Consider the following 23,966-nt stretch of genomic DNA (forward strand, 5'->3'; position numbering starts at 1 on the left):
CCCGAATTGGAGATCGGCATCCTCAAGAACCCATGAATTCAGACAGCTAGCAATCAATGTTGGGTGCACTGCAGTGGACGGTCTGGATAATCTGTCATTATTTGGTGAATATGTTGACTCTCTTGGCAACAACAACTTTCTTCTGTTGTTTCCATGGGTATACAGCATTTACATGCACACCTGTGGATATAATGAAACAAAAAAAAATCTGTTCACATTCACAAACTTCTACAGCTCAAAAACCCATATCAGTCCAGTACACAGAACCATCCGCCCCATTTACATTTCTATTTTAAGCATTTAGTCCCCAAACAAAACCACAAATTACTGGTTTACAGCATTCAGTAGAAAGTTTAGCGATTTTTCTCCTGACGTCTTGGGAAAATTGTGACAAAAATGGGGATGAACGAGTTTGGGTACTGTCTGGTTATGGCATCAGTTTACCACACGAAATATTTATGGTGAAGCAAGGTATGACCTTTATTGCTCTCAAATTAACGGAACATTTTCATCGGATTTTCTTCATTAAAATCCCAATTTGTGAAAATATACCAACTTCGACTAAACTCACAGCATTTGCATCATTTTAAAACAAGACCGAAAACTGCGTAAATGTGTGCCTTGTGAAAGTATTCGGCCCCCTTGAACTTTTCAACCCTTCGTCACATTTCAAGGTTCAAACATAAAGATGTATTTTTTTTTTGTCAAGAATCAACAACAAGTGGGACACAATGGTGAAGTGGAACGAAATTTATTGGATATTTTAAACCTTAACAAAAATCTTAAAAGTGGGCTGTACAATGTTATTTGGCCCCTTTTCTTTCAGTGCTGTAAACTCACTCATGAAGTTCAGTGAGGATCTCTGCATGAGCCACTGTTGACTGATGATGATAAATAGTATCCACCTGTGTGTTTAAACTCTCCGTATCAATGCACCTGCTCTGTGATAGTCTCAGGGTTCTGTTTAAAGTGCAGAGAGCATCATGAAGACCAAGGAACACACCAGGCAGGTCCGAGATACCGTTGTGGAGAAGTTTAAAGCCGGATTTGGATACAAAAAGATTTCCCAAGCTTTAAAGATCTCAAGGAGCAGTGTGCAAGAAATCACATTGAAATGGAAGGAGTATCAGACCACTGCAAATCTACCAAGACTCGGTCGTCCCTCTAAACCTTCACCTCAAACAAGGAGAAGACTGATCACAGATGCAGCCAAGAGGCCCATGATCACTCTGGATGAACTGCAGAGATCTACAGCTGAGGTGAGGTGAGTCTGTGCATAGGACAACAATCAATTGTTCACTACACAAATCTGGCCTTTATGGAAGAGTGGCAAGAAGAAAGCCATTTCACAAAGATATCCATAAAAAGCCACCTGGGAGACACACCAAACATTTGTAAGAAGGTACTCTGGTCAGATGAAACCAAAATTGAACTTTTTGGCCACAATACAAAGCGATGTTTAGCGTAAAAGGAACACCGCTCATCATCCTGAACGCACCATCCACCCTGTCAAACATAATGGTTGCAGCCTCATGGTTTGGGCCTGCTTTTCTTCAGCAGGAACGGGAAAGATGGTTAAAATTGATGGGAACACGAATGGAGCCAAATATAGGATAAAAGACCTGAGACTGTGACGAAGATTTATTTCCAACAGGACAATGATCCAAAGCATAAAGCCAAATCTACAATGGAATGGTTCCCAAATAAACGTATCCATGTGTTAGAATGGCCAAGTCAAAGTCCAGACCTCAATCCAATCGAGAATCTGTGGGCAGAGCTGAAGACTGCTGTTCACAAACGCTCTCCATCCAACCTCACTGAGCTCGAGCTGTTTTGCAAGGAAGAGTGGGTAGGAATTTCAGTCTCTCGATGTGCAAAATTGATGGAGACATACCCCAAGTGACTCGCAGCTGTAATTGCAGCAAAAGGTTGCGTTACAAAGTATTAATGCAAGGCGGCCGAATAATATTGCACGCCCCACTTTCCAGGTTTTTGTTGTTAAAAATTTTTTAAATATCCAATAAATTTCGTTCCACTTCACGATTGTGTCTCACTTGTTGTTGATTCTTGACAAAAAAAAATGTAATTTTATATCTTTGTTTGAAGCCTGAAATGTGCCGAAAGGTTGAAAAGTACAAGGAGGCCGAATACTTTCACAAGGCACTGTACATTCAGGTAATGTAACCCATTAAATTTATGGCTAAATAAATAAAACAACACCTTCACGGGACAAAGATCTGGTACCTTCACATGGTGTCCCACGAGGGGCTTTCCTCCTGGGGAGTCTTACGAAGCCAGATAACTTCACTCTGACTTGTAGGAGGCGCCCTTTTTCCTGTGACATTGCTTCAATCACCTGTACCGCCTGCCAACGGTGATTCCACAGAACCTGCTATGGCCAGACTCGAAGGGTCTTCAAGGCTTCATTGGCAGCTTCTGCTCGAGTTCTCCCCTGCTCGCCCCAGTGGCACAGGCTTGTCAAGCGTCCCTTCTACCTCCATGTCTATCACCCTGTCATCCTTTGCTGCTAACATTCTCTCTTCATCTTCTTCTACTTCTCTTTGGAGAACTACAGAGCCTCCCACATGCGAGTCTAGCGCTTCTGAGGACCATCCTCAGGCGCCTTGAATGACTCAACAAAAAAAAAAAACAACTTCACAAATGCTTACCAGTCAGTGTTTCCAACACGTGGCATGTCGTCCTCCCTGGGTCTGAGTGCTTGCTCGGCACCTTCATCGCCAGCTATTTCATCTGTATTTGAACATGTGTTCTGTCTAACTGGCTTAAATTGATAACCTTTAACGCATTTATACAGCTCGTATTCTTCAACATCTTAGTACTGGGACCCATCAGAATCATTTTTCATCATTTGAATTCTTGTGCTGTGTAAAACCACAAAGAACACAATGTACCTTTGACTGTACAGTAATATGCTGCACGAATAGGATCAACAGTGCAGCGTCTGCAACACATCTGTACTCAGATGACTCCTTCACAATGTTTGTGAGGCAGTCATACTACGAAGCTTATCATCCTCTTTCTTTCTGTACCAACTAACATCACGTCTTCTCAATTGAATTCAAGACTTGAATATCTTTGATCAACCCAGAAACCTTGTTGATGCTCCTCCTCCACAGTTGTTGCTATAAACCCTGCATACTCTATACTTGGTGGAAACTCTTCTTTCTGCAAGGCGTTTGACAGAAGGCTTCCATAGTCATCATACCATGTTCATCCTTGTTGATTATGACCAATGGAACCATGAAACTTCCATTTACTTCATTTTAGTTGCTCATTCCTGATGTAAAGGTCTATAGTGAAACCACATAATTTTCCATGTGTCTGAAAAGATGCTGTCATAAGATAACAGGACAGGGAGTCCAACTCTGTGTTAATGCCACATAATGATTTCTTTCTTCCTCATAAGTCACTGTAGATATATGCATTGGCATCGGTGCCAGTCTTGTATTTATTTCTGGATTGTTATCACCCAATGCTGATTGGTTTTCATGTTGCAGGTCAGAAGACATGTCTCCACCTTCATGGCGTGTTCCCATACATCTATATTCCATATGATGGTTATGGACAGCATCCCGAGCCATACCTGCGTCTCGTGGCCTTCAGCATTGACAGAGCACTCAATGTTGCTATGGGGAACCCTGCCTCTGATCTCCAGCACATCTTCAAGGTGGTGCTTGTTTCTGGCATGTAAGTACCCACATGCTCCCTTTCACTTGTTCCAAATAACAGTGTTAAGTAGAACCTAAAAAACTAAATGATCCTTAAAAACAAATAAAATATTTGGAATATAATGTCTTCTAGGCCTTTCTATGGCTACCACTACAAGGAGAAACACTTTATGAAGATCTACTTGTACAATCCACAGATGGTCAAAAGGTAAGATTACAGGCCATTTTAATGGCATTTGTAATGGTTGGGAAATATGTGCGTGCATACAACCATAATTACTGGAGGCTAGTCACTTGCTGTATATTCAGTCGTACAAATTGTGCAAATTTCAACAATCATTGGATGTTTAATCTATATCGTATGAGCACAAAGCAAATGTATCTATATAGCGCATTTCATACACAAGGTATGTGCTTTACATCAGTGGTCCCCAACCACTGGGCTACGGACCAGTACAGGTCCGTGGATCAATTGACCCCTCCGTACAGGGCACTTAACCACGCCTCCTGAAGTGACGTCACGCCACGTGCGCTCACGTAAGACAAACAGTAAAAATGGCAAATACAATACAATACATTCTGAAATGAGACAGACTCTATGCTTCTGATTTCATTCAAATCAACGATATATTATAGATTCTAAATACAATACATTCTTAATTGAGAGAGACGCCATGCTTCTGATTTCATTCAATAATTCACACGTAGCAATGTTATGCTAGCGGAGAACGTCTCATTCATTTATACGAGACGTGTATTAAAAATCAAATTTAAGGCATAGCTTCGTGCAAACACCGTCTGGTTAAGCTTCTGGCCGCGAACCAGCAAGAAATCAATACGTTTGTGCAGTCCGATCATCGCTAAATCTTCTTCTTCTTCTTTTCCTTTCGGCTTGTCCCGTTAGGGGTCGCCACAGCGTGTCATCTTTTGCCATCTTAGCCTATCTCCTGCATCTTCCTCTCTAACCCCAACTGCCCTCATGTCTTCCCTCACCACATCCATAAACCTTCTCTTTGGTCTTCCTCTCGCTCTTTTGCCTGGGAGCTCCATCCTCAGCATCCTTCTACCAATATACTCACTCTCTCGCCTCTGAACATGTCCAAACCATCGAAGTCTGCTCTCTCGAATCTTGTCTCCAAAACATCCAGCTTTGGCTGTCCCTCTAATGAGCTCATTTCTAATCCTATCCAACCTGGTCACTCCGAGCGAGAACCTCAACATCTTCATTTCTGCCACCTCCAGTTCAGATTCCTGTTGTTTCTTCAGTGCCACTGTCTCTAATCCGTACATCATGGCCGGCCTCACCACTGTTTTGTAAACTTTGCCCTTCATCCTAGCAGACACTCTTCTGTCACATAACACACCAGACACCTTTCGCCAGCTGTTCCAACCTGCTTGGACCCGTTTCTTCACTTCCTGACCACACTCTCCATTGCTCTGTATTGTTGACCCCAAGTATTTGAAGTCATCCACCCTCGCTATCTCTTCTCCCTGTAGCCTCACTCTTCCCCCTCTACTTTTCTCATTCACGCACATATATTCTGTTTTACTTCGGCTAATCTTCATTCCTCTCCTTTCCAGTGCATGTCTCCATCTTTCCAATTGTTCCTCTGCATGCTCCCTGCTTTCACTGCATATGACAATATCATCTGCGAATATCATGGTCCAAGGGGATTCCAGTCTAACCTCATCTGTCAGCCTATCCATTACCACTGCAAACAGGAAGGGGCTCAGAGCTGATCCCTGATGCAGTCCCACCTCCACCTTAAATTCCTCTGTCACACCTAAGGCACACCTCACCATTGTTCTGCTGCCATCATACATGTCCTGTACTATTTTAACATACTTCTCTGCCACACCAGACTTACGCATGCAGTACCACAGTTCCTCTCTTGGTACTCTGTCATAGGCTTTCTCTAGATCCACAAAGACGCAATGTAGCTCCTTCTGACCTTCTCTGTACTTTTCCACGAGCATCCTCAAGGCAAATAATGCATCTGTGGTACTCTTTCTAGGCATGAAACCATACTGTTGCTCGCAGATACTTACTTCTGTCCTGAGTCTAGCCTCCACTACTCTTTCCCATAACTTCATTGTGTGGCTCATCAACTTTATTCCTCTATAGTTCCCACAGCTCTGAACATCCCCTTTGTTCTTAAAAATGGGAACTAGAACACTTTTCCTCCATTCTTCAGGCATCTTTTCGCCCGCTAGTATTCTGTTGAATAAGTTGGTCAAAAACTCCACAGCCATCTCTCCAAATTGCTTCCATACCTCTACCGGTATGTCATCAGGACCAACTGCCTTTCCAGTTTTCATCCTTTGTAGTGCCTTTCTGACTTCCCCCTTAGTAATCATTTCCACTTCCTGGTCCTTCACTCTTGCCTCTTCAACTCTTCCTTCTCTCTCATTTTCTTCATTCATCAACTTCTCAAAGTATTCTTTCCATCTATTTAGTACACTACCGGCACCAGTCAACACATTTCCATCTCTATCCTTAATCACCCTGACCTGCTGCACATCCTTCCCATCTCTATCCCTCTGTCTGGCCAACCTGTAGAGATCCTTTTCTCCTTCTTTCGTGTCCAACCTGGTGTACATGTCTTCATATGCCTCTTGTTTAGCCTTTGCCACCTCTACCTTTGCCCTACGTCGCATCTCGATGTACTCCTTTCGCCTCTCCTCAGTCCTCTCAGTATCCCACTTCTTCTTCGCTAATCTCTTTCCTTGTATGACTCCCTGTATTTTGGGGTTCCACCACCAAGTCTCCTTCTCCCCTTTCCTACCAGATGACACACCAAGTACTCTCCTGCCTGTCTCTCTGATCACCTTGGCTGTCGTCGTCCAGTCTTCCGGGAGCTTCGGTTGTCCATCGAGAGCCTGTCTCACCTCTTTCTGGAAGGCCGCACAACATTCTTCCTTTTTCAGCTTCCACCACATGGTTCTCTGCTCTACCTTTGTCTTCTTAATCTTCCTACCCACCACCAGAATCATCCTACATACTACCATCCTATGCTGTCGAGCTACACTCTCCCCTACCACTACTTTACAGTCAGTAACCTCCTTCAGATTACATCATCTGCACAAAATATAATCTACCTGCGTGGTTCTACCTCCGCTCTTGTAGGTCACTATATGTTCCTCCCTCTTCTGGAAATAAGTGTTCACTACAGCCATCTCCATCCTTTTTGCAAAGTCCACCACCATCTGCCCTTCAAAGTTCCTTTCCTGGATGCCGTACTTACCCATCACTTCTTCATCGCCCCTGTTTCCTTTACCAATATGTCCATTACAATCTGCACCAATCACAACTCTCTCGCTGTCTGGGATGCTCAGAACTACTTCATCTAGTTCCTTCCAGAATTTCTCTTTCAACTCTAGGTCACATCCTACCTGTGGTGCATAGCCGCTAACCACATTATACATAACACCCTCAATTTCAAATTTTAGTCTCATCACTCGATCTGATACTCTTTTCACCTCCAAGACATTCTTAGCCAGCTCTTCCTTTAAAATAACCCCTACTCCATTTCTCTTCCCATCTACTCCGTGGTAGAATAATTTAAACCCTGCTCCCAAACTTCTAGCCTTACTACCTTTCCACCTGCTCTCTTGGATGCACAGAATATCAACCTTTCTCCTAATCATCATGTCAACCAACTCCTGTGCTTTTCCTGTCATAGTCCCAACATTCAAAGTCCCTACACTCAGTTGTAGGCTCTGTGCATTCCTCTTTTTCTTCTGACGCTGGATCCTGTTTCCTCCTCTTCTTTGTCTTCGACCCACAGTAGCTGAATTTCCACCGACGCCCTGCAGGTTAGCAGTGCCGGGGGCGGGCGTTGTTATCCCGGGCCACGACCGATCCGGTATGGGATTCTTTAGATGAACGCTCATATTTGGTTGCCACAGTTTTTACGCCGGATGCCCTTCCTGACGCAACCCTCTGCATTTATCCGGGCTTGGGACCGGCCTACAGATTGCACTGGTTTGTGCCCCCATAGGGCTGCATTCCGATCATCGCTAAATATCACTCAACAAAGAATAAGTGTGTCAATCGTTCACACATAGCAGTGTTATGCTAGCGGAGAACGTCTCATTCATTTATACGAGACGTTTATTAAAAATCAAATTTAGGGCATATCTTCGTGCAAACACTGTCTGGTTAAGCTTCTGGCCGCGAGCCAGCAAGAAATCAATACGTTTGTGCAGTCCGATCATCGCGAAATATCGCTCAACAAAGAATAAGTGTGTCAATCGTTCACACGCAGCAGTGTTATGCTAGCGAAGAACTTTGAATTCATTTATACGAGACATGTATTGAAAATCAAATAGAGGGCATACCTTCGTGCAAACACGTGTTCCGGTTGATATTAGATGGATTTAGTTGATGATGCGGTCTTCCACAAAGTTTGATCCATCGAAGGCATTTTTCGTACTGGGTCTTCGGTTTTGGAAAGGGTATGAATCGAACTCCACCAACTAGCCTTTCAGGATACCTGTCGTCACTATTACAAACTCCGTGACTACACCTCTTAACCATATTTTTTGTTAAATAACCCAAATACGCGATAAAACGCTAACTAACCCTATACTGGACCATGCAATGTTGTCTGAGAAAATGGCGGGAGCAAAAACGGGCTTTGGTCTATGCAGATCTCTGGCCTCTGATTGGTCAGTGACACGGATTGCGCAATATCCACGGAGGGGTCAATTGGTGCCGAGCTGCCGAAGAAATTAATTGAATAATTACTTCTGTTGTATTCTTCATCCATGTCTGAACAATCTTATTTTGAAAAATTACCAGATTCTCTTGCTTACATTTCAGTTACTTCAGCGCGAAAATATACCCCCATAAGCTAGAAAAATGAGGAAAAAACACATCTTTGGAAAGTTTCTTTAAGAAGGAGGAAAGACCTAGTGAAGAGACAGAATAACAGCCTACAACCTCTAAGAAAAAGAAAGTTATTAACCATATCAGTCAAGCACACACCCTTAAGTTGCGCCTTTTTGAGGAGCCTTGTGAGGAGATGGATGCGGTGCACACATGGCTGCTCTTATACATGGAAAAAAAAACGTATTCAAGAGTGTTTTAGTTTCGAGAGCCGCTGCAAAGATTTCTCTCAGAAAAGAAGTCACCACTGGCAGCACATTTCAGTGACGAGGAATAGGTCACTAAACTGACTTACATGTGCGACATATTCAGCCCGCTAAATGAATCCAATCACTTCAGGGGAAAATGACAACAGTCTTCAAGTTGGCAGGTAAAGTAGCTGGATTTAAAGCCAAACTGGATTTGCGGGGACGGCGCGTGAACAGAGGCAAATTTGACGTTTCGAACATTAGCGTGGATTTTGTGAGACTGAGCATTCATTCTTCCAGCTGGTGCACGAACACCTGTCTTTGCTATTAACAGAATTCGAAAGCTACTTCCCAACCAAAAAGGACCCACAAACTGCAAAGGATTGGATCCACGACTGATTTATCAACAAGCCAGGTGAATCCAGCATGTCTGTGCAACAAGAAGATCAACTCCTGAAGATCCCAAACGACAGCAGCTTTAAAAGTATTTTCGAGACAACTCTGGCTCTGGATTAAAATCATGGCAGAATATGTAGCAATCACCACCAAAGAATTGTTGCCATTTCTGAAATCTTATCTGTTTGAAGTGGGGTTTTCTGGAGTGACAGCAACCAAAACAAAACAACAGAATAAACTGGACACAAACAACACACTTCGGGTGTCATTGTCTTCCATTACCCGCAGATTGGACCATCTCGTTGCAGAGAAACAAGCTCAGGTGATAGCGTTATGGTGAGTTAAAATTTTCATGCACTTTAAATTCATTTTCATGGCATATCTGTATCTTATTTTAAAGGCATGTTTAAAGGGCTACTGTGATTAAATGGATTTTAGAATGTTATTCATGAAAAAACTGCAGCCAATATGGGGCCATGCGTTTTTTTCACCACCAAACATGATTTTGACATATACAACTTTTTGTAACTCCTGCCATGAAAATCCTCTCTGGGGATTTATTTTCGAGAAGAAGGAGGAAGTGACGTAAAGGACAGAGGCAACCCCAAGTGGACTCGTTTGTTTCTATTAGTTTTACCTCCGGGACGGTAGCTCGTTGTTCCTTCGTGTTAGCCAAAATGCCAGCTCGTTGCATTGCTGGACATTGCTTAAACACTCGGGAGAATGGATTTACCTTTCATAAGTTGGCAAGAGATACGGTTCGTTGTGAAAAATGGATTGCACGGGTGCAGAGGACGAGTGCTTCGTGGGTTCCAAATAACAGGTAGGTGTGTATACAGCTACTAAAAAAATAATAGTTTGGGGCAGACCACGTAATCGCTCTCTCATAACATAACAAAAGATCAGCGTGTGAAATATTTGTATGTGCGCGTCGGGCTGCTGCGTCACTTCGCCAGCGAAGGCTGCGCTTCGGGCTCGCGGATGGTGGCGCCTCTGAAGAACCCAGCCAAGAATCCCTCACTCAGCCGCTTGCGCGCAGTAAAGCGCCCTGGCTCGACGGTGTTCATTGCGTACTGCGGCATCTATGAACAACCCCTAAAGGAGCACTGCTCAGCTCCGTGATAAGCCACACCGGCCGGCTGCGATGAGCCACAATGGCTCATCTCCGCCGCGGAAGTGGATCGGACGGGGATCTGGTTTAGCCGTGATCGCATATCATCTGAATATGGCTCGAAACAATTGAGTAATATTGCCCGGTCTTATCACTCGGTTGTGTGATGTTCTCCACTTCGAAAAGAGCTTTTGCCAGAAAGGGCGTGTTCATCTCCCACAGTAGGGTCCACCGCATGTTTTCATTGGCGAATGTCCGGGTGACATCACGTACAGAGGATGCAGCCAATGTGGCGACCACATGGATGTCGTAGAATGACACTTCCGCAACTTTGCGCATGGAGGATGCGCTCCCCGCTCACATTTATTTTTTCGTACAGACATTGAAGTGAATAATGTTCTATATATTTTTCATTACAATATCTATTTTAGAATGTTTATAGGGATGACACTTGGGGTTTAAACAGTATTATAGATGAAGTAAAACAGAATATATGCGCATGAATGAGAGGCGCGGAAGGGGAAGAGTGATGAAGCTCTAGAGAGAAGAGATAGCGAGGGTGGACGACTTCAAATACTTGGGGTCAACAATACAGAGCAATGGTGAGTGTGTGGTAAGGAAGTGAAGAAACGGGTCCAAGCGGGGTGGAACAGTTGGCGGAAGGTGTCTGGTCTTCTATGTGACAGAAGAGTCTCCGCTAGGATGAAGGGCAAGGTTTATAAAACAGTGGTGAGGCCTGCCATGATCTACGAATCAGAGACGGTGGCCCTGTAGAAACAACAGGAAGCAGAACTCGAGGTAGCAGAAATGAAGATGCTGAGGTTCTCGCTTGATGTGAAGATTCTGGATAGGATTGGAAATGAGCTCATTAGAGGGACAGCCAAAGTTGGATGTTTTGGAGACAAGGTTAGAGAGAACAGACTTCAATGGTTTGGACATGTTCAGAGCCAAGAGAGTGAGTATATTAGCAGAAGGGTGCTGAGGATGGAGCTGCCAGGCAAAAGAGCGAGAGGAAGACAAAGGGAAGGTTGATGGATGTTGTGAGGGAGGACATGAGGACAGTGAATGTTAGAGAGGAGGATGCACGAATTAGGCTTAGATGGAAAAAGATGTCATCCCTATAAACATTCTAAAATCGGTATTGTAATGAAAAATACATACAAAAAAATACATTTTACATTATTCACTTCAATGTCTATACGAAAAAATAAATGTGAGCGGTGAGTGCGTCATCTACGCGCAAATTTACACAAGTGTCATTCTACGACATCCAAGTGGTCGCCATCTTGTGACGTCCTCCCCGGACATTCGCCATTGAAAACACACGGTGGACGCTACTATGGGAGACAAAAACGCCCCTCCTGACACGGAAGCTCTTTTCGAAAAGGAGAACACCACACAACCGAGTGAAGTTACCAGGGCAATATTACACTATTGTTTGGAGCCATATTCAGATGATATGCGATCACGGCCAAACCGCCACTTCCATCGCGGCTCATCGCGGCCACGGAAGGGGCTCATTTTCGACACCGTGGTGGCTGATAATGGAGCCGAGCCGTGCTGCTTTACGGGGTTGTTCATAGCCGCCGCAGTACGCAATGAATAACACCGTTGAGCTGGGGCGCTTTACGGCATTGTCGTCGCATGCGGCTGAGTGCGCCATTGTGGCAGTGTTCTTCAGAGGCACTGCTGTCCGCGAGCTTGACGCTCAGCCTTCGCTGGCAAAGCGACGGAGCAGCCCGACGCCGTCCGACACGCACATCGACACATTCAACAGGCCTGTCATACGTACGCGGATCTTTTGTTAAGTTATGAGAGACCGATTACGTGGTCCACCCCAAACAATATTTTTTTTTAGTAGCTGTATACATGCGTACCTGTCATTTGGAATCCACGAAGCTGTCGTCCTCTGCACCCATGCAATCCATTTTTTACGACGAACCGGAAACTTATAAACGGTAAATCCATCCTACCGAGTGTTTAAGCAATGTCCAGCAATGCAATGAGCTGGTATTTTGGCTAACACAAAGGAACAACGAGCTACCTTCCTGGAGGTAAAACTAATGGAAACAAATGAGTCCACTTGAGGGCGGTCCTGTCTTGTACGTCACTTCCTGCTTCTTCTCGAAAACAAATCCCTCAAGAGGATTTTCATGGCGGGAGTTACAAAAAGCTGTTTACGTCAAAATCATGTTTTGTGGTGGGAAAAAAACGCATGGGTCCATGTCGGCTGCCGTTTTTTCCTTAATAACACACTAAAAATCATGCATTTCATGACAGTGGCCTTTTAAGATGCCACCAGCTTGAAGCTTGAATTATTATTCATGATCATCTTTATTATATTCGATTTTCAATACAAACGATATTCAATACAAATCTACGTAACAAGCAAGAGGCCCATGACGACCCTGGATGAACTGCAGAGATCTACAGCTGAGGTGGGAGAGTCTGTCCATAGGACAACAATCAATCGTACACTGCACCAATATCGCCTTCATGGAAGAGTGGCAAGAAGAAGGCCATAAAATCCTTATGTCCATAAAAAGTCTCGTTTACAGTTTGCCACAAGGCGCCCGGGAGACACCAAATATGTGGAAGAAGGTTCTCTGGTCAGATGAAAGCAAAATCAAACTTTTTGGCCACAATGCAAAATGATATGTTTGGCGTAAAAGCAACACAGCTTATCACCCTCAACACACTATCCACACTGTCAACCATGCTGGTAGTAGCACCATGGTTTGGGCCTGCTTTTCTTCACCAGGGGACAGGGAAGATGGTTAAAATTGATGGGAAGATGAATGGAGCCAAATACAGGAACATTCTAGAAGAAAACCTGTTGGAGTCTGCATAACATCTGAGACTGGGATGGAGATTTTTCTTCCAACAGGACAATGATCCAAAACATAAAGCCAAATCTACAATGGAATGGTTCCCAAATAAACGTATCCAGATGTTAGAATGGCCAAGTCAAAGTCCAGACGTGAATCCAATCGAGAATCTGTGAGCAGAGCTGAAGACTGCTGTTCACAAACGCACTCCATCCAGCCTCACCGAGCTCAAGCTGTTTTGCAAGGTAGAACGGGCAAGAATTTCAGTTTTCTCCATGTGCAACACTGACAGGCATACCTCAAGTGACTTGCAGCAAAAGGTGGCGCTACAAAGTATTAATGCAAGGGGACTGAATAATATTGCATGCCCCACTTTTCAGGTTTTCATTTGTTTAAAAAATCTAAAATATTCAATAAATTTCTTTCCACTTCACGATTGTCTCCCACTTGTTGTTGATTCTTGGCAAAAAAATGTAATCTATCTTTATGTCTAAAGCCTGAAATGTGCCAAAACGTTGAAAAGTTCAAGGGGGCCGAATACTTTCACAAGGCACTGTGAGTTTTATAAGACGTAAAGATTGCCATCTACTACTTTTCTCTTTGCAGTGTTTCAGACAAATTTGCACACCAGTGTGTGCCATTGTTACAAACAAATTCTAGTTGGTTGAAAATCTTTTATTAGAGTTACGTTTTGATTATCTTAATTCTTTTTTTTTTTTTCTCACAAAAACCTATCTGCAGTACTAATTCACAAACCTGATTTGACATTCTCCTGTGTACAACATTGACATAACTGGAATTTATTAATTAATTATCACAATAAATCTATGACACACTTTACAAAATATGTACAGCAGTCACCTTTTGGTGAAATTTGACATTTTGAACTCAAAATAGGCCATTTCTATGAATCGTATAAATCCGTTGAATTATTCCCTGGGGGCAAGGATGGTCTCTGTCATTGACATCATAGGCTGTTTTGTACTTATTAAACGCTGGCACCTAGATCCATTCTACAGATACGCCATCCATAAACATGACATTTCTGAATATTACTCCACAGCTGACTAATAAGTTAGCGCATCAACCTGAGGTTCCGGCTGAGGCCAGAAAAACAGTTTTGCTGTTGCTGTTAAGAAGTATCAGTACTTTTACTCTGTTACGATGATCTTAATGTCACTCAGTCCTTTTATTGATCAATTATTGCTTATTTATCAATTATTTAATGCGTGAGACAACTTCGACTTCTGCATTGGGTGCTGATTGCTTTGTAAAGACAAACAGTCATGGGCTGTGTCATAAAGATTTACCAAATGTACGTCATCATGATAAGTTGCATGTTCCAGTTTTTAAAAATTGATATTAAGATAAAGATGTATCCATAGGCATCCTAAAAGTGTTATGATTCCTTATAAAAGAGTCTCCCAGAAATGTTACTTTTAACTGTCTGACAAAATGACAAACTTGCACACAGAGAGGTCGTAGTGCCCTACTAGGTGTTTTGCTTGAAAATGATCAAAGATCATTCATCAAAATAAGAACTTGTTCATTCTGTATTAATTTTGTAGTATAGTTCTGTTTTTCCCTTTGTTTGAATACATACCACATAGTTCATGGATCTTTGTTGTACATGCTTTCTTATGGACTGTTCACTGGTTTTTATGGCTGCCAAGTCATCAAGTGATGATTTGCAGAATTTTATATGCTCCTACCCTTTGAGATAGAGCCCCTACTTCATACTGGACATTTTTAAAAATTCTCCGCAAAGGGTGTTGGACCAGCAATTTTAATTTATATGAAGAAATTTTCTCAGCTTTCTAAACACTACTTACCTATACTGTATAGTTGGGTACACTGGCCATTTAAGATGGTATTTTCCAATTATTTCCCTGAGCAAATAACACTGACTCAATTTAAGATGACTGAAGCGGCGAACATGTTTAGACCGGTCTGGATAAGAGTAAAGCCACGGCTCAGCACTGCATCCTATGTAACTCTCTGCCAAGCTTTCCCAGATGTGAGCTGAAAAAGCAATAGCTTAATTGTCTTTGTGCCTCCCGATGCAGAGCATCTTGTTTTAATTTCAACACTGGTGTCGTGCTGTGTAAAACAATAAAAAACATAATGTACCTTTGACTGTACTATGCTCCACGAGTAGGATCAATAGTGGGGCGTCTGCAACACTTATGACTTTGACTTTTGCATTTGGCACTGTTTGTTCCAATCAAATTTAAGAACTAGTGACGTTTAACTATTTCATAATTCAAATGACTCGGAGTCACATGGCCTCACACAATGTCTTCTATTGTGCTTTCTGGTCTTAGATATTCACACTAGAAAACCCAGCCCGGCTAACATTTGTGTCTACATGGTCATCATGTTCGGAAGGTGTATATTTCAGCCTCCTTACAACTTATGAAAATACTTTGCCGTCAATTGGAGATGACACATGCACACCCACGCTCACACACGCACACACAGACACACACACATCAGAATTTGCACATTCATTCATATTATTTTCCATCCATCCATTTTCTGGTCCGCTTACCCTCACAAGTATCATGGGCTTGTTGGTGCCTATCCCAATTATATTCGGGCGAGAGGTGGGGTACACTCTGAACTGGTCGTCAGCCAAACCCAGGACACATATAAACAAATAACCATTCAGATCTACGGGCAATTTAGAATCTTCAATTAACCTACCCAGCATGTGTTTGGGATGTGGGAGGAAACCGGAGAAACCCCATGCAGGCAGGGGGAGAACATGCTAACTCTAGATAGTTACCTTGTGTATGAAATGCGCTCTGTAGATACATTTGTGTAGTTTTACTTTGCTTTACTAGTGAATGAACCCGCCCACCTCCAATCATTATTTGTGGTAAGCTGTCAAATTTGTATACACAGTATTTAGTGTCATCATGTTCTTTTTCTCCTTAAATCAGGAGATCTAGTTTCAGAACATTGTTTTTTTTGCAGGGTTTGTGAACTGTTGCAGAGCGGAGCAGTGATGAACAAGATTTACCAGCCTCATGAGGGCCACATCCCATACCTCTTGCAGGTCTTCATTGACTTCAACCTGTATGGCATGAACCTGGTTAACCTTGCTGCGGTCAAGTTCCGTGGGCCCAAAAACAAAGGTTAGAGGTCAAGGATCAATATGTACAGTATGTGTGTACATGTATTTCCATCCTTCCATTATCTGAGGCACTTATCCCCACAAGAGTTGCGGGAGTGGTGGAGCTTATCTCACCTATCTTCAGGCAGGAGGCGGGGTACACTCTGAACTGGTTGCCAGTCAATCACAGGCTACTTTGAAAGAAACTACCATACGCACTCACCATCACACCTAAGGGCAAGTTAGAGGCACTCAATTAATACGTGTTTTTGGGATTTAGGAGGAAACTGGAGTGCCCGGAGAAAAATCACGCAGGCACTGAGAGAACATGCAAACTTCACACAGGTAGGACAGGGATTTGAACCCCGGTCCTCAAAACTGTGAGGCAGACATTCTAACCAGTTTCCTACTGTTCCACTATATGTATTTACTTTTGTTTAATTATCTTTAACTGCTAACTAAGTGCTGCTTGAATAGATTGGAAGAAAATAGCCATATTGCCCATGTTTTAAAACATCATCTCATATCACATCATTCCCAGAACCCAGTAATTGGCATGCGTTCACTGAAGCATGAGATTTTGGACACCTGTCAGCAAAACTATTTTTATTTGTAATGATCATTACAAGCAAAGGTAGGTTATTTTACATAATTCTGTAAAGCAGTGGTCCCCAACTGCTGGACAGCTGGCCATTGCATTACGATTGCATGCCATAGTGAATTAAGCATAGTGGGATAGTATGCTGTACCACAGTCAGTAGTGATGCACCGAAATTGCTGCAGCCGAATTGTTTCGGTTTTGGACCAAGAGACTTTTGTGACCCAAATAAAACAGCTGAAATAAGATGTTTACTGCCACTAGGTGTTGCTTTGGCGAAGCCAATCTGCAAAACATACACTACATACTTAAAAATGATTTGTTATCAACAAGCAATGTAAGGGCTTGCTGACTGTCCAGGTGAATTGACTTGGGGGGTCACTATATTACCTACAACTTAATCAGGGTTTGATAATGACATTTATCCTTTATTTGAGCTGCTTATCCTCACAAGGGTTGCGGGAGTGCTGGAGCCTATCCCAACTATCTTCAGGCAGGAGGCAGGATACACTCTGAACTGGTTGCCATCCAATCGCAGAGGACACAAAAAGAAACCACCATAAGAATCAGAATCTTTATTAATCTTTATTGGCCAAGTATATAAATAACACACAAGGAATTTCTCTCTGTTAGATGGAGTACAACATACATGTTGAGTACGACAGCAGATAGACAGTCAATTGACAGAATACCGTTGAGACGTCAGGACACAGTTTTTAATTAACAGTTGTGCAAAGGGTGGCAAGTTCTCTAGTATTTAGGGCAGTTAGAATGCCCATTAGAGCAATAGCCCAGTTCAATGACTATTGTGCAATTGACCCCTCCGTACAGGGCACTTAACCACCCCTCCTGAAGTGACGTCACGCCACGTGCGCTGACGTCAGACAAACAATTAGCAAAAATATCCGCGCGGCAAGAAAAGAATACAGCGAAACTGTCCGATTTACCGGCTGATTTCTCACTCGCAATCTTAGCTAACAGTCAAATATCGTTGAAATGGAGACAGCAGGGCTTCAAGTATTTCAGCGAGCGGTATGTCAATGGTATTTACATGCATATCGACGGAGAAACCATTGATATTAGCGCGAGATCTTTCCAGCGTCAGAGGAAGACCGAGAAGCCACATAATATAATATATTATAACCCAAAGACGAATTCGTCATTGACAGTTTCCTATTTTCGTGTTACATATCACACTTGTGTGCAGAATCTGTATATGTGTCTGTATAGCCGTATGTGAACCACTGTATGAAGGAAAAGAAGGCGAGGCTTGATTTACGAGTTTTTTCTCTCGTTTTCTTTGTGTAACGTCACACGCTCCCCTCAATAATTATTCTTGAATTAGTGCCGAACCTACGTAAGTCCCGACCGAGTACGACAATCACTACTTTAGTGTCCTCAAACATCCTTCCTTCAGTCTTGGTGTCTCGGTGCACGTCGAAGGCTTTTAGGACTGCTAGTCGGGTTTAGCTTAGCTCACCGCTGAACAGAGACACGTTTGTGCAGTCAGATCATCGAATATCAAAAATATCGAAAATCAAATATAGGGCATACCTTCGTGCTAACACAGTCCGGTTTACCGTAGCCGCGAACAAAGGGACACGTTTGTGCAGTCAGATCATCGCAAAATATCGCTCAACACAGATCAAGTGTGTCAATCATTCACACGTAGCTTTATTATGCAAGCGAAGAACTGCTAATTCATTTATATGAGACATGTATTGAAAATCAAATATAGGACTTACCTTCGTGCAAACGTATCTGTTCCGGTTGATGGATTCAGTTGGTCATGCGGTCTTCCATAAAGATTTATCCATCAAAGACATTCTTCGTACTCTGTCTTCCTTTCCGGTTGATTTTATAAATGGATTCAGTTGCTGATGCGGTCTTCCACAAAGTTTGATCCACCAAAGACATTTTTCGTACTGGGTCTTTGGTTTTGGAAAGGGTACGAATTGAACTCCACCAACTAGCCTTTCAGGATACCTGTCGTCACTATTATAAAGTCCGTGACTACACCTCTTAACCATATCTATTGTTAAAGAACCCAAATACGCTATAAAACGCCAACAGAAGCTATACTGGACCATCCAGCGTTGTCTGAGATCTGAGTCTGAGATTATGCAGATCTCTGGCCTCTGATTGGTCAGTGACGCGGATTGCGCAATTTCTACGGAGGGGTCAATTGGTGTCAAGACTTCAGGGATTGTATGCAGTTTAAAGTGACTAGTTGTGCAATAATCTGGGCCAATGTCTATTGTGCAAATATTGCAGATACTCCTCAATTGATTGTGCAAGTGGTGCAGATGCTACTTACCCATGAGAGGCTAGTAACGGTCGACAACAGATGTGCAGATGGTGTTATAGTGAGACTACTACAGTGAGTGGACAAATAATGTTATATTTAATGCTGATTGGCCCGGCTGAATGTGGCTCGAGGAAACCTGAGGCAAAAAAATTGGCAGCATATGTTGCATATTGCAATTGTACGTTTGAGGTTTAGGAAGTTAATTGCAAGAAGGAAGAACCTATTGGAATGCCTGTCAGTTTTGGTTTCCATTGTTCAGTCACACCTACACCAGGGAAGACGCTGGCAGATCTCATGACCAGGATGTGGAGGAACACAGAGATCCTTTCTGCTCTCGTCCGAGTTCCGGTAACGTGCAACTTCTCAAGGGTGGGTATGGTGGTGTCGACAATCCGTTCAGTAGTTTTTATTGTCCTTTGCAGTCCCAGTGTGTCTTTTTTTGTGGCAGCCCCAAACAAAACTGTGATGGAGGTATTCAGAATTGATTTGATGACCACTGTGTACAATTGTCTCAGCAGCTCCTGTGGCAGGCTTCGCTTCCTCTGAAGCCGCAGGACATACATCCTTTGGATTTCTATGAGGATGGAGTTGATGTTTGTCTCCCACTTCAGGTCCTGTGAGAGTGTAATTCCCAGGAACTTGAAGGTCTCGACGGTTGACACAAGACAGTTGAACAATGTGAGGGGCAGCTGTGGTGCAGGATGGCTCTTGAATTCCACAATCGCTACAGTCTTTATTGTGTTCATCTTCAGGTTATGTCGCCCACACTACAGCTCTGACTTCTACACTTCCTGTCAATCCGTAGACTTGTCACCGTCTTTGATGAGCTAAATAACTGCGGTGTCATCAGCAAACTACAAGAATTTCACAGCCGAGTGTATTGAGGTGCAGTCGTTAGTGTAGAGCAAGAAGAACATTAAGGAGAGGACACAACCTTGAGGTGCCCTGTCGCTGATTGTGCTTGTGGATGACAAGGAGTACCCCAGCCTCACCTGCTCTGTCCTGCCTGTCAGGAAGTTGTAGATACACTGGCAGATGGCAGGTAAGAAGCTGCGCTGAAGAAGCTTGGAGGAGAGGAGTTCGGGGATGATGGTGTTTTACGCAGAGTTAGCTGTCTAGGTGTTCATAGTTGAAGTTCAGACTCATATTGACGACATCATCCGCAGACGTTTTTCCTGGGTAGGCAAACTGCAGTGGGTCCATCTGGGGGTGTGTGATGCTCTTGAGATTGCAGGTTTCTTGGGAGCAAGATGATGGTGGAGTACTTGAAGCAGGATGGTACTTCGCACTGTTTCAGGGATCACTGGAAAATCTTTGTAAAGACTGAAGCAAGTTGATCTGCGCAGACTTTGAGTCAAGATGGGGAAACAAGGTCTGGGGCTGCCGCTTTGTTAATCTTTTGTTGTTTGAAAATGTATCTCACATCCAGTTGATTAATGATCAACGTAGAAGTCAGTGGTGTTGGAATAGTCGATGGTGTGACTTGGTGGGAATGGGGTCTGAAAGGCTCAATTCAAATTTGCAGTAAATTCGCAGTCGCAGTCACACCTATGAGCAATTTCGTTGTAATGCATGATTTGGGTTGTGGGAGGAAAACTGGAGTGCCACGCAGGCACAGGGAGAACATACAAACTCTACACATGCGGGGTCTGGATTTGAACCCTGGTCCTCAGAACTGTGAGGTAGCCGCTCTAACTGTGGCTATAGCCGCAATAATAACATTGTTCTTCAAAAATCAATCATAAATGTGATAGTTATATAATACACATTTAACAAGCTTGTGGTCATTCGAATAAGAGGAAATTTGTTGCATGCCATTTTGTGCCACCCCAGCTACCTGAGAGGTAATGCCAAATATTATGCCATGGCACGAAGGCCAACGTTTGCCTTACGTCCATTAACATAGTCACTAATTATTGCCTTAGTCACAGCAAATAAACTACACTTTTAGATAATTACCGGCTTTCTTATCACGAAGGACAGAATGAGAGAACAAAAACCATCAAATTAGTAAGCTTTTATAAAGAAAATTACTATAATATACTGTAGTGTACATGGATTGGATGAAAACCCAATTTATTGGGTAAATAAATTTAATGCTTCCGTTCCACTTCTGTATTAGTTTTTCTCTTGTGGAAGGGGCCCCACGTTCCTTTTATAAATGGGTCACGTTCAGGAAAAAGGAATGATAAACCTTTTATTAATCACTCTCATAAATCTGAAGATAGCTATGTGTGAAATATCAGTTCTTGACATTCAGAGATGATACTCAATAGATTATGACACATCAAGACAGGCAGTAAAATTTTAGATGCACTTTAATAGAATCTAAATCAAACAGCTACCACCACAAATGACAAAAAAAGGAAAAACTACTGATAAAAGAAAATCATCTGTATGAAAATAGACGTGTTTCGGTGGGGTGTTGGGTTGAGACAAATGTGTATTGGTCTTTAATGCATTTAGTCTTGCGAGAGAGGACAATGTTGCAGCTCCTTGAGAAGCCAGTAATTTTCCCAAAATAGTAAAACACTGCCTCGTCCTTCTGCCTGATGATAGCTGGGATAGGCACCAACACTTCTGCGACTCTCGCGAGAATAAGCGGCTCAGAAACTGGACAGATTGAGTGGTTGTTCCCTGGAACAAGTGTTGCATTGTGTGACTTACGCCCGCAGATGGCGTGGTCTTCCCCAGAGCTTTGGTTGAAGTAGGAAAAATATTGGTGAAGGAAAAAGATAAAACAAATGCAGACAAAAGAAAAGTTTCAGTCCCGCCTTGTTGGGAGCGTTATGACTGTTTCTTTTCCTGGCTGTTTTGTGGGTCGCTGGCATCTTCAGAGCAACCACGTCCGACCTGCTCTGATCACCTAGCGGTCGCCACGATTGGCCGGGAAGCTATGTCTATCTTGATTCTGGGCTCTCGCAGTGATTGAGACCGGAGAAAAGAAAAAGTGTTCACCTGGCTGATGTGCAACCAGCAAGGAGTGGATGACAGTGCCAGAACAACAGCAAGCGAGAGCTCATAGAAAAAGAGTCAGCGTTTAACGATGCTGAGGGTGGATGGATCAGTTGCTTACTGTTCAAAATCACATTTGACACCGCTTTAAGTTAAAATTAAGACACAATTCTCAAAATCTGTTATTCAGAAAAGGGTTATAGAGTTGACACACTGACACCAAGATCAAGGCATCTATTTAGAATATTTCTGAAGTGTTTATTAGCTTGAGAAGATCTGTGTGGAGGAGTGGGCCAAAATCCCTCCTGCGGTGTGTGGAAACCTGGTGAACAACTACAGGAAAAGTTTGACCTCTGTACTTGCAATTAAAGGCTACTGTACAAAATATTAACATTGGTTTTCTCAGGTGTTCAAATACTTATTTGCAGCTGTACTACACAAATGGTTAAAAAAAATCATACATTGTGATTTCTGGATTTTTCTTTTAGATTATCTCTCCCACATTGGAGATGCATCTAAAATGAAAATCTCAGACCCGTCCATGATTTCTAAGTGGAAGAGCTTGCCATATAGCAGGGTGTTTAAATACTTATTTTCTTCACTGTATCTCCAGCGTATAGTCCGGTGTAGCCAATGTATTGGGAAATCCCTGCTCCACAGAATGGGAGCATCAAACAATCCCATGCGCTGTATAGTCCAGAAAATATGGTACATCCCCAGTCAAGGTCCAGGTACCAAATACATGAACCACAATTGGTATTTCATTCACATTTAATGTCTTTCAGAGGATGTGCCAGCAGCGGCAGACAATCAGACCCAGAACAGTCATTCTCAGCACCAGTCCTTGCAAGATTTTACTTGTCTGTGTATAATTCCTAGAGATGATGTTAAAACCCAGTTTATTTTTTTCCCCCATCCTCCACAAAAAGACTTTACGTTGTGCTCTCGCATTCTCAGGCAGTTTTGTTTTGCTTCCGTCAGAGGGTTTGTTGTTTTATACCTACTGCTGTATGTATAGAATTAGGTTAGTTTCTTTAAATTAAACATGAACATGTGCAGATTGTGGACACATTTTCATAAAGCAAGTGGAAAATCATTGTTAAACAGTTAGGCATCCTTTTTTTCTTATTAAACCATATTTCCTCAAAATAGCGGCAGACTCCAATAGCCATGTGTCATAGTTGGCCGGTTTCTTCTTCTTCTTCTTTTCCTTTCAGCTTGTCCCGTTAGGAGTCGCCACAGCGTGTCATCTTTTTCCATCTAAGCCTATCTCCTGTATCTTCCTCTCAAACACCAACTACCATCATGTCTTCCTCACAACATTCATCAACCTTCTCTTTGGTCTTCCTCTCACTCTTTTGCCTGGCAGCTCCATTCTCCCTTCTACCAATATACTCACTCTCTCGCCTCTGTACTTGTCCAAACAAGTGAAATCTTCTCTCTTGAACCTTGTCTCCAAAACATCCAACTTTGGCTGTCCCTCTAGTGTGCTCATTTCTAATCCTATCGAAACTGGTCACTCCTAGAGAGAACCTCAACATCTTCATTTCTGGTGTGTCCAGCTGTGCTTCCTATTGTCTCTTCAGTTACACTGTCTCTAATTCGTACATCATGGCTGGCCTCACCACTGCTTTATAAACTTTGGCCTTCATCCTAGCAGAGACTCTTCTATTAAAACATTTTATTTTCCAATGCCACAGATCACAGCTCTTGATGTTGCCTTGCGTACATGTTCCAGAAATAAAAAGTTGACAAGAAGCTGGTAATTAGCTTTAGGTCCATTTGATGGCTCTTCAGCCTTTTGCTTGTTCAGGATTGGATGCACCTTTCGCGAGCTCAAAATTTTAGGGTAGCTGTTACTTAGTGTTAGGAGCTACCATCTCA

General features: G+C 42.8%; 1 protein-coding gene across 5 annotated transcripts in view; it reads left to right on the top strand.

Annotated features, from left to right (window-relative positions):
* rev3l (REV3 like, DNA directed polymerase zeta catalytic subunit) overlaps positions 1–23,966 on the top strand; it is a 113,688-nt gene that overhangs the window by 25,333 nt on the left and 64,389 nt on the right. For all 5 annotated transcript variants that reach the window (XM_061812547.1, XM_061812544.1, XM_061812545.1 and 2 more), the window contains exons 2-4: positions 3,519–3,708; positions 3,823–3,897; positions 16,083–16,243. In XM_061812547.1, coding sequence (XP_061668531.1) covers positions 3,519–3,708; positions 3,823–3,897; positions 16,083–16,243 — 426 coding nt within the window. The remainder of the gene's footprint in view (positions 1–3,518; positions 3,709–3,822; positions 3,898–16,082; positions 16,244–23,966) is intronic.

This window comes from Syngnathoides biaculeatus, chromosome 23, assembly GCF_019802595.1.
Source record: "Syngnathoides biaculeatus isolate LvHL_M chromosome 23, ASM1980259v1, whole genome shotgun sequence".
NCBI lineage: Eukaryota > Metazoa > Chordata > Actinopteri > Syngnathiformes > Syngnathidae > Syngnathoides > Syngnathoides biaculeatus.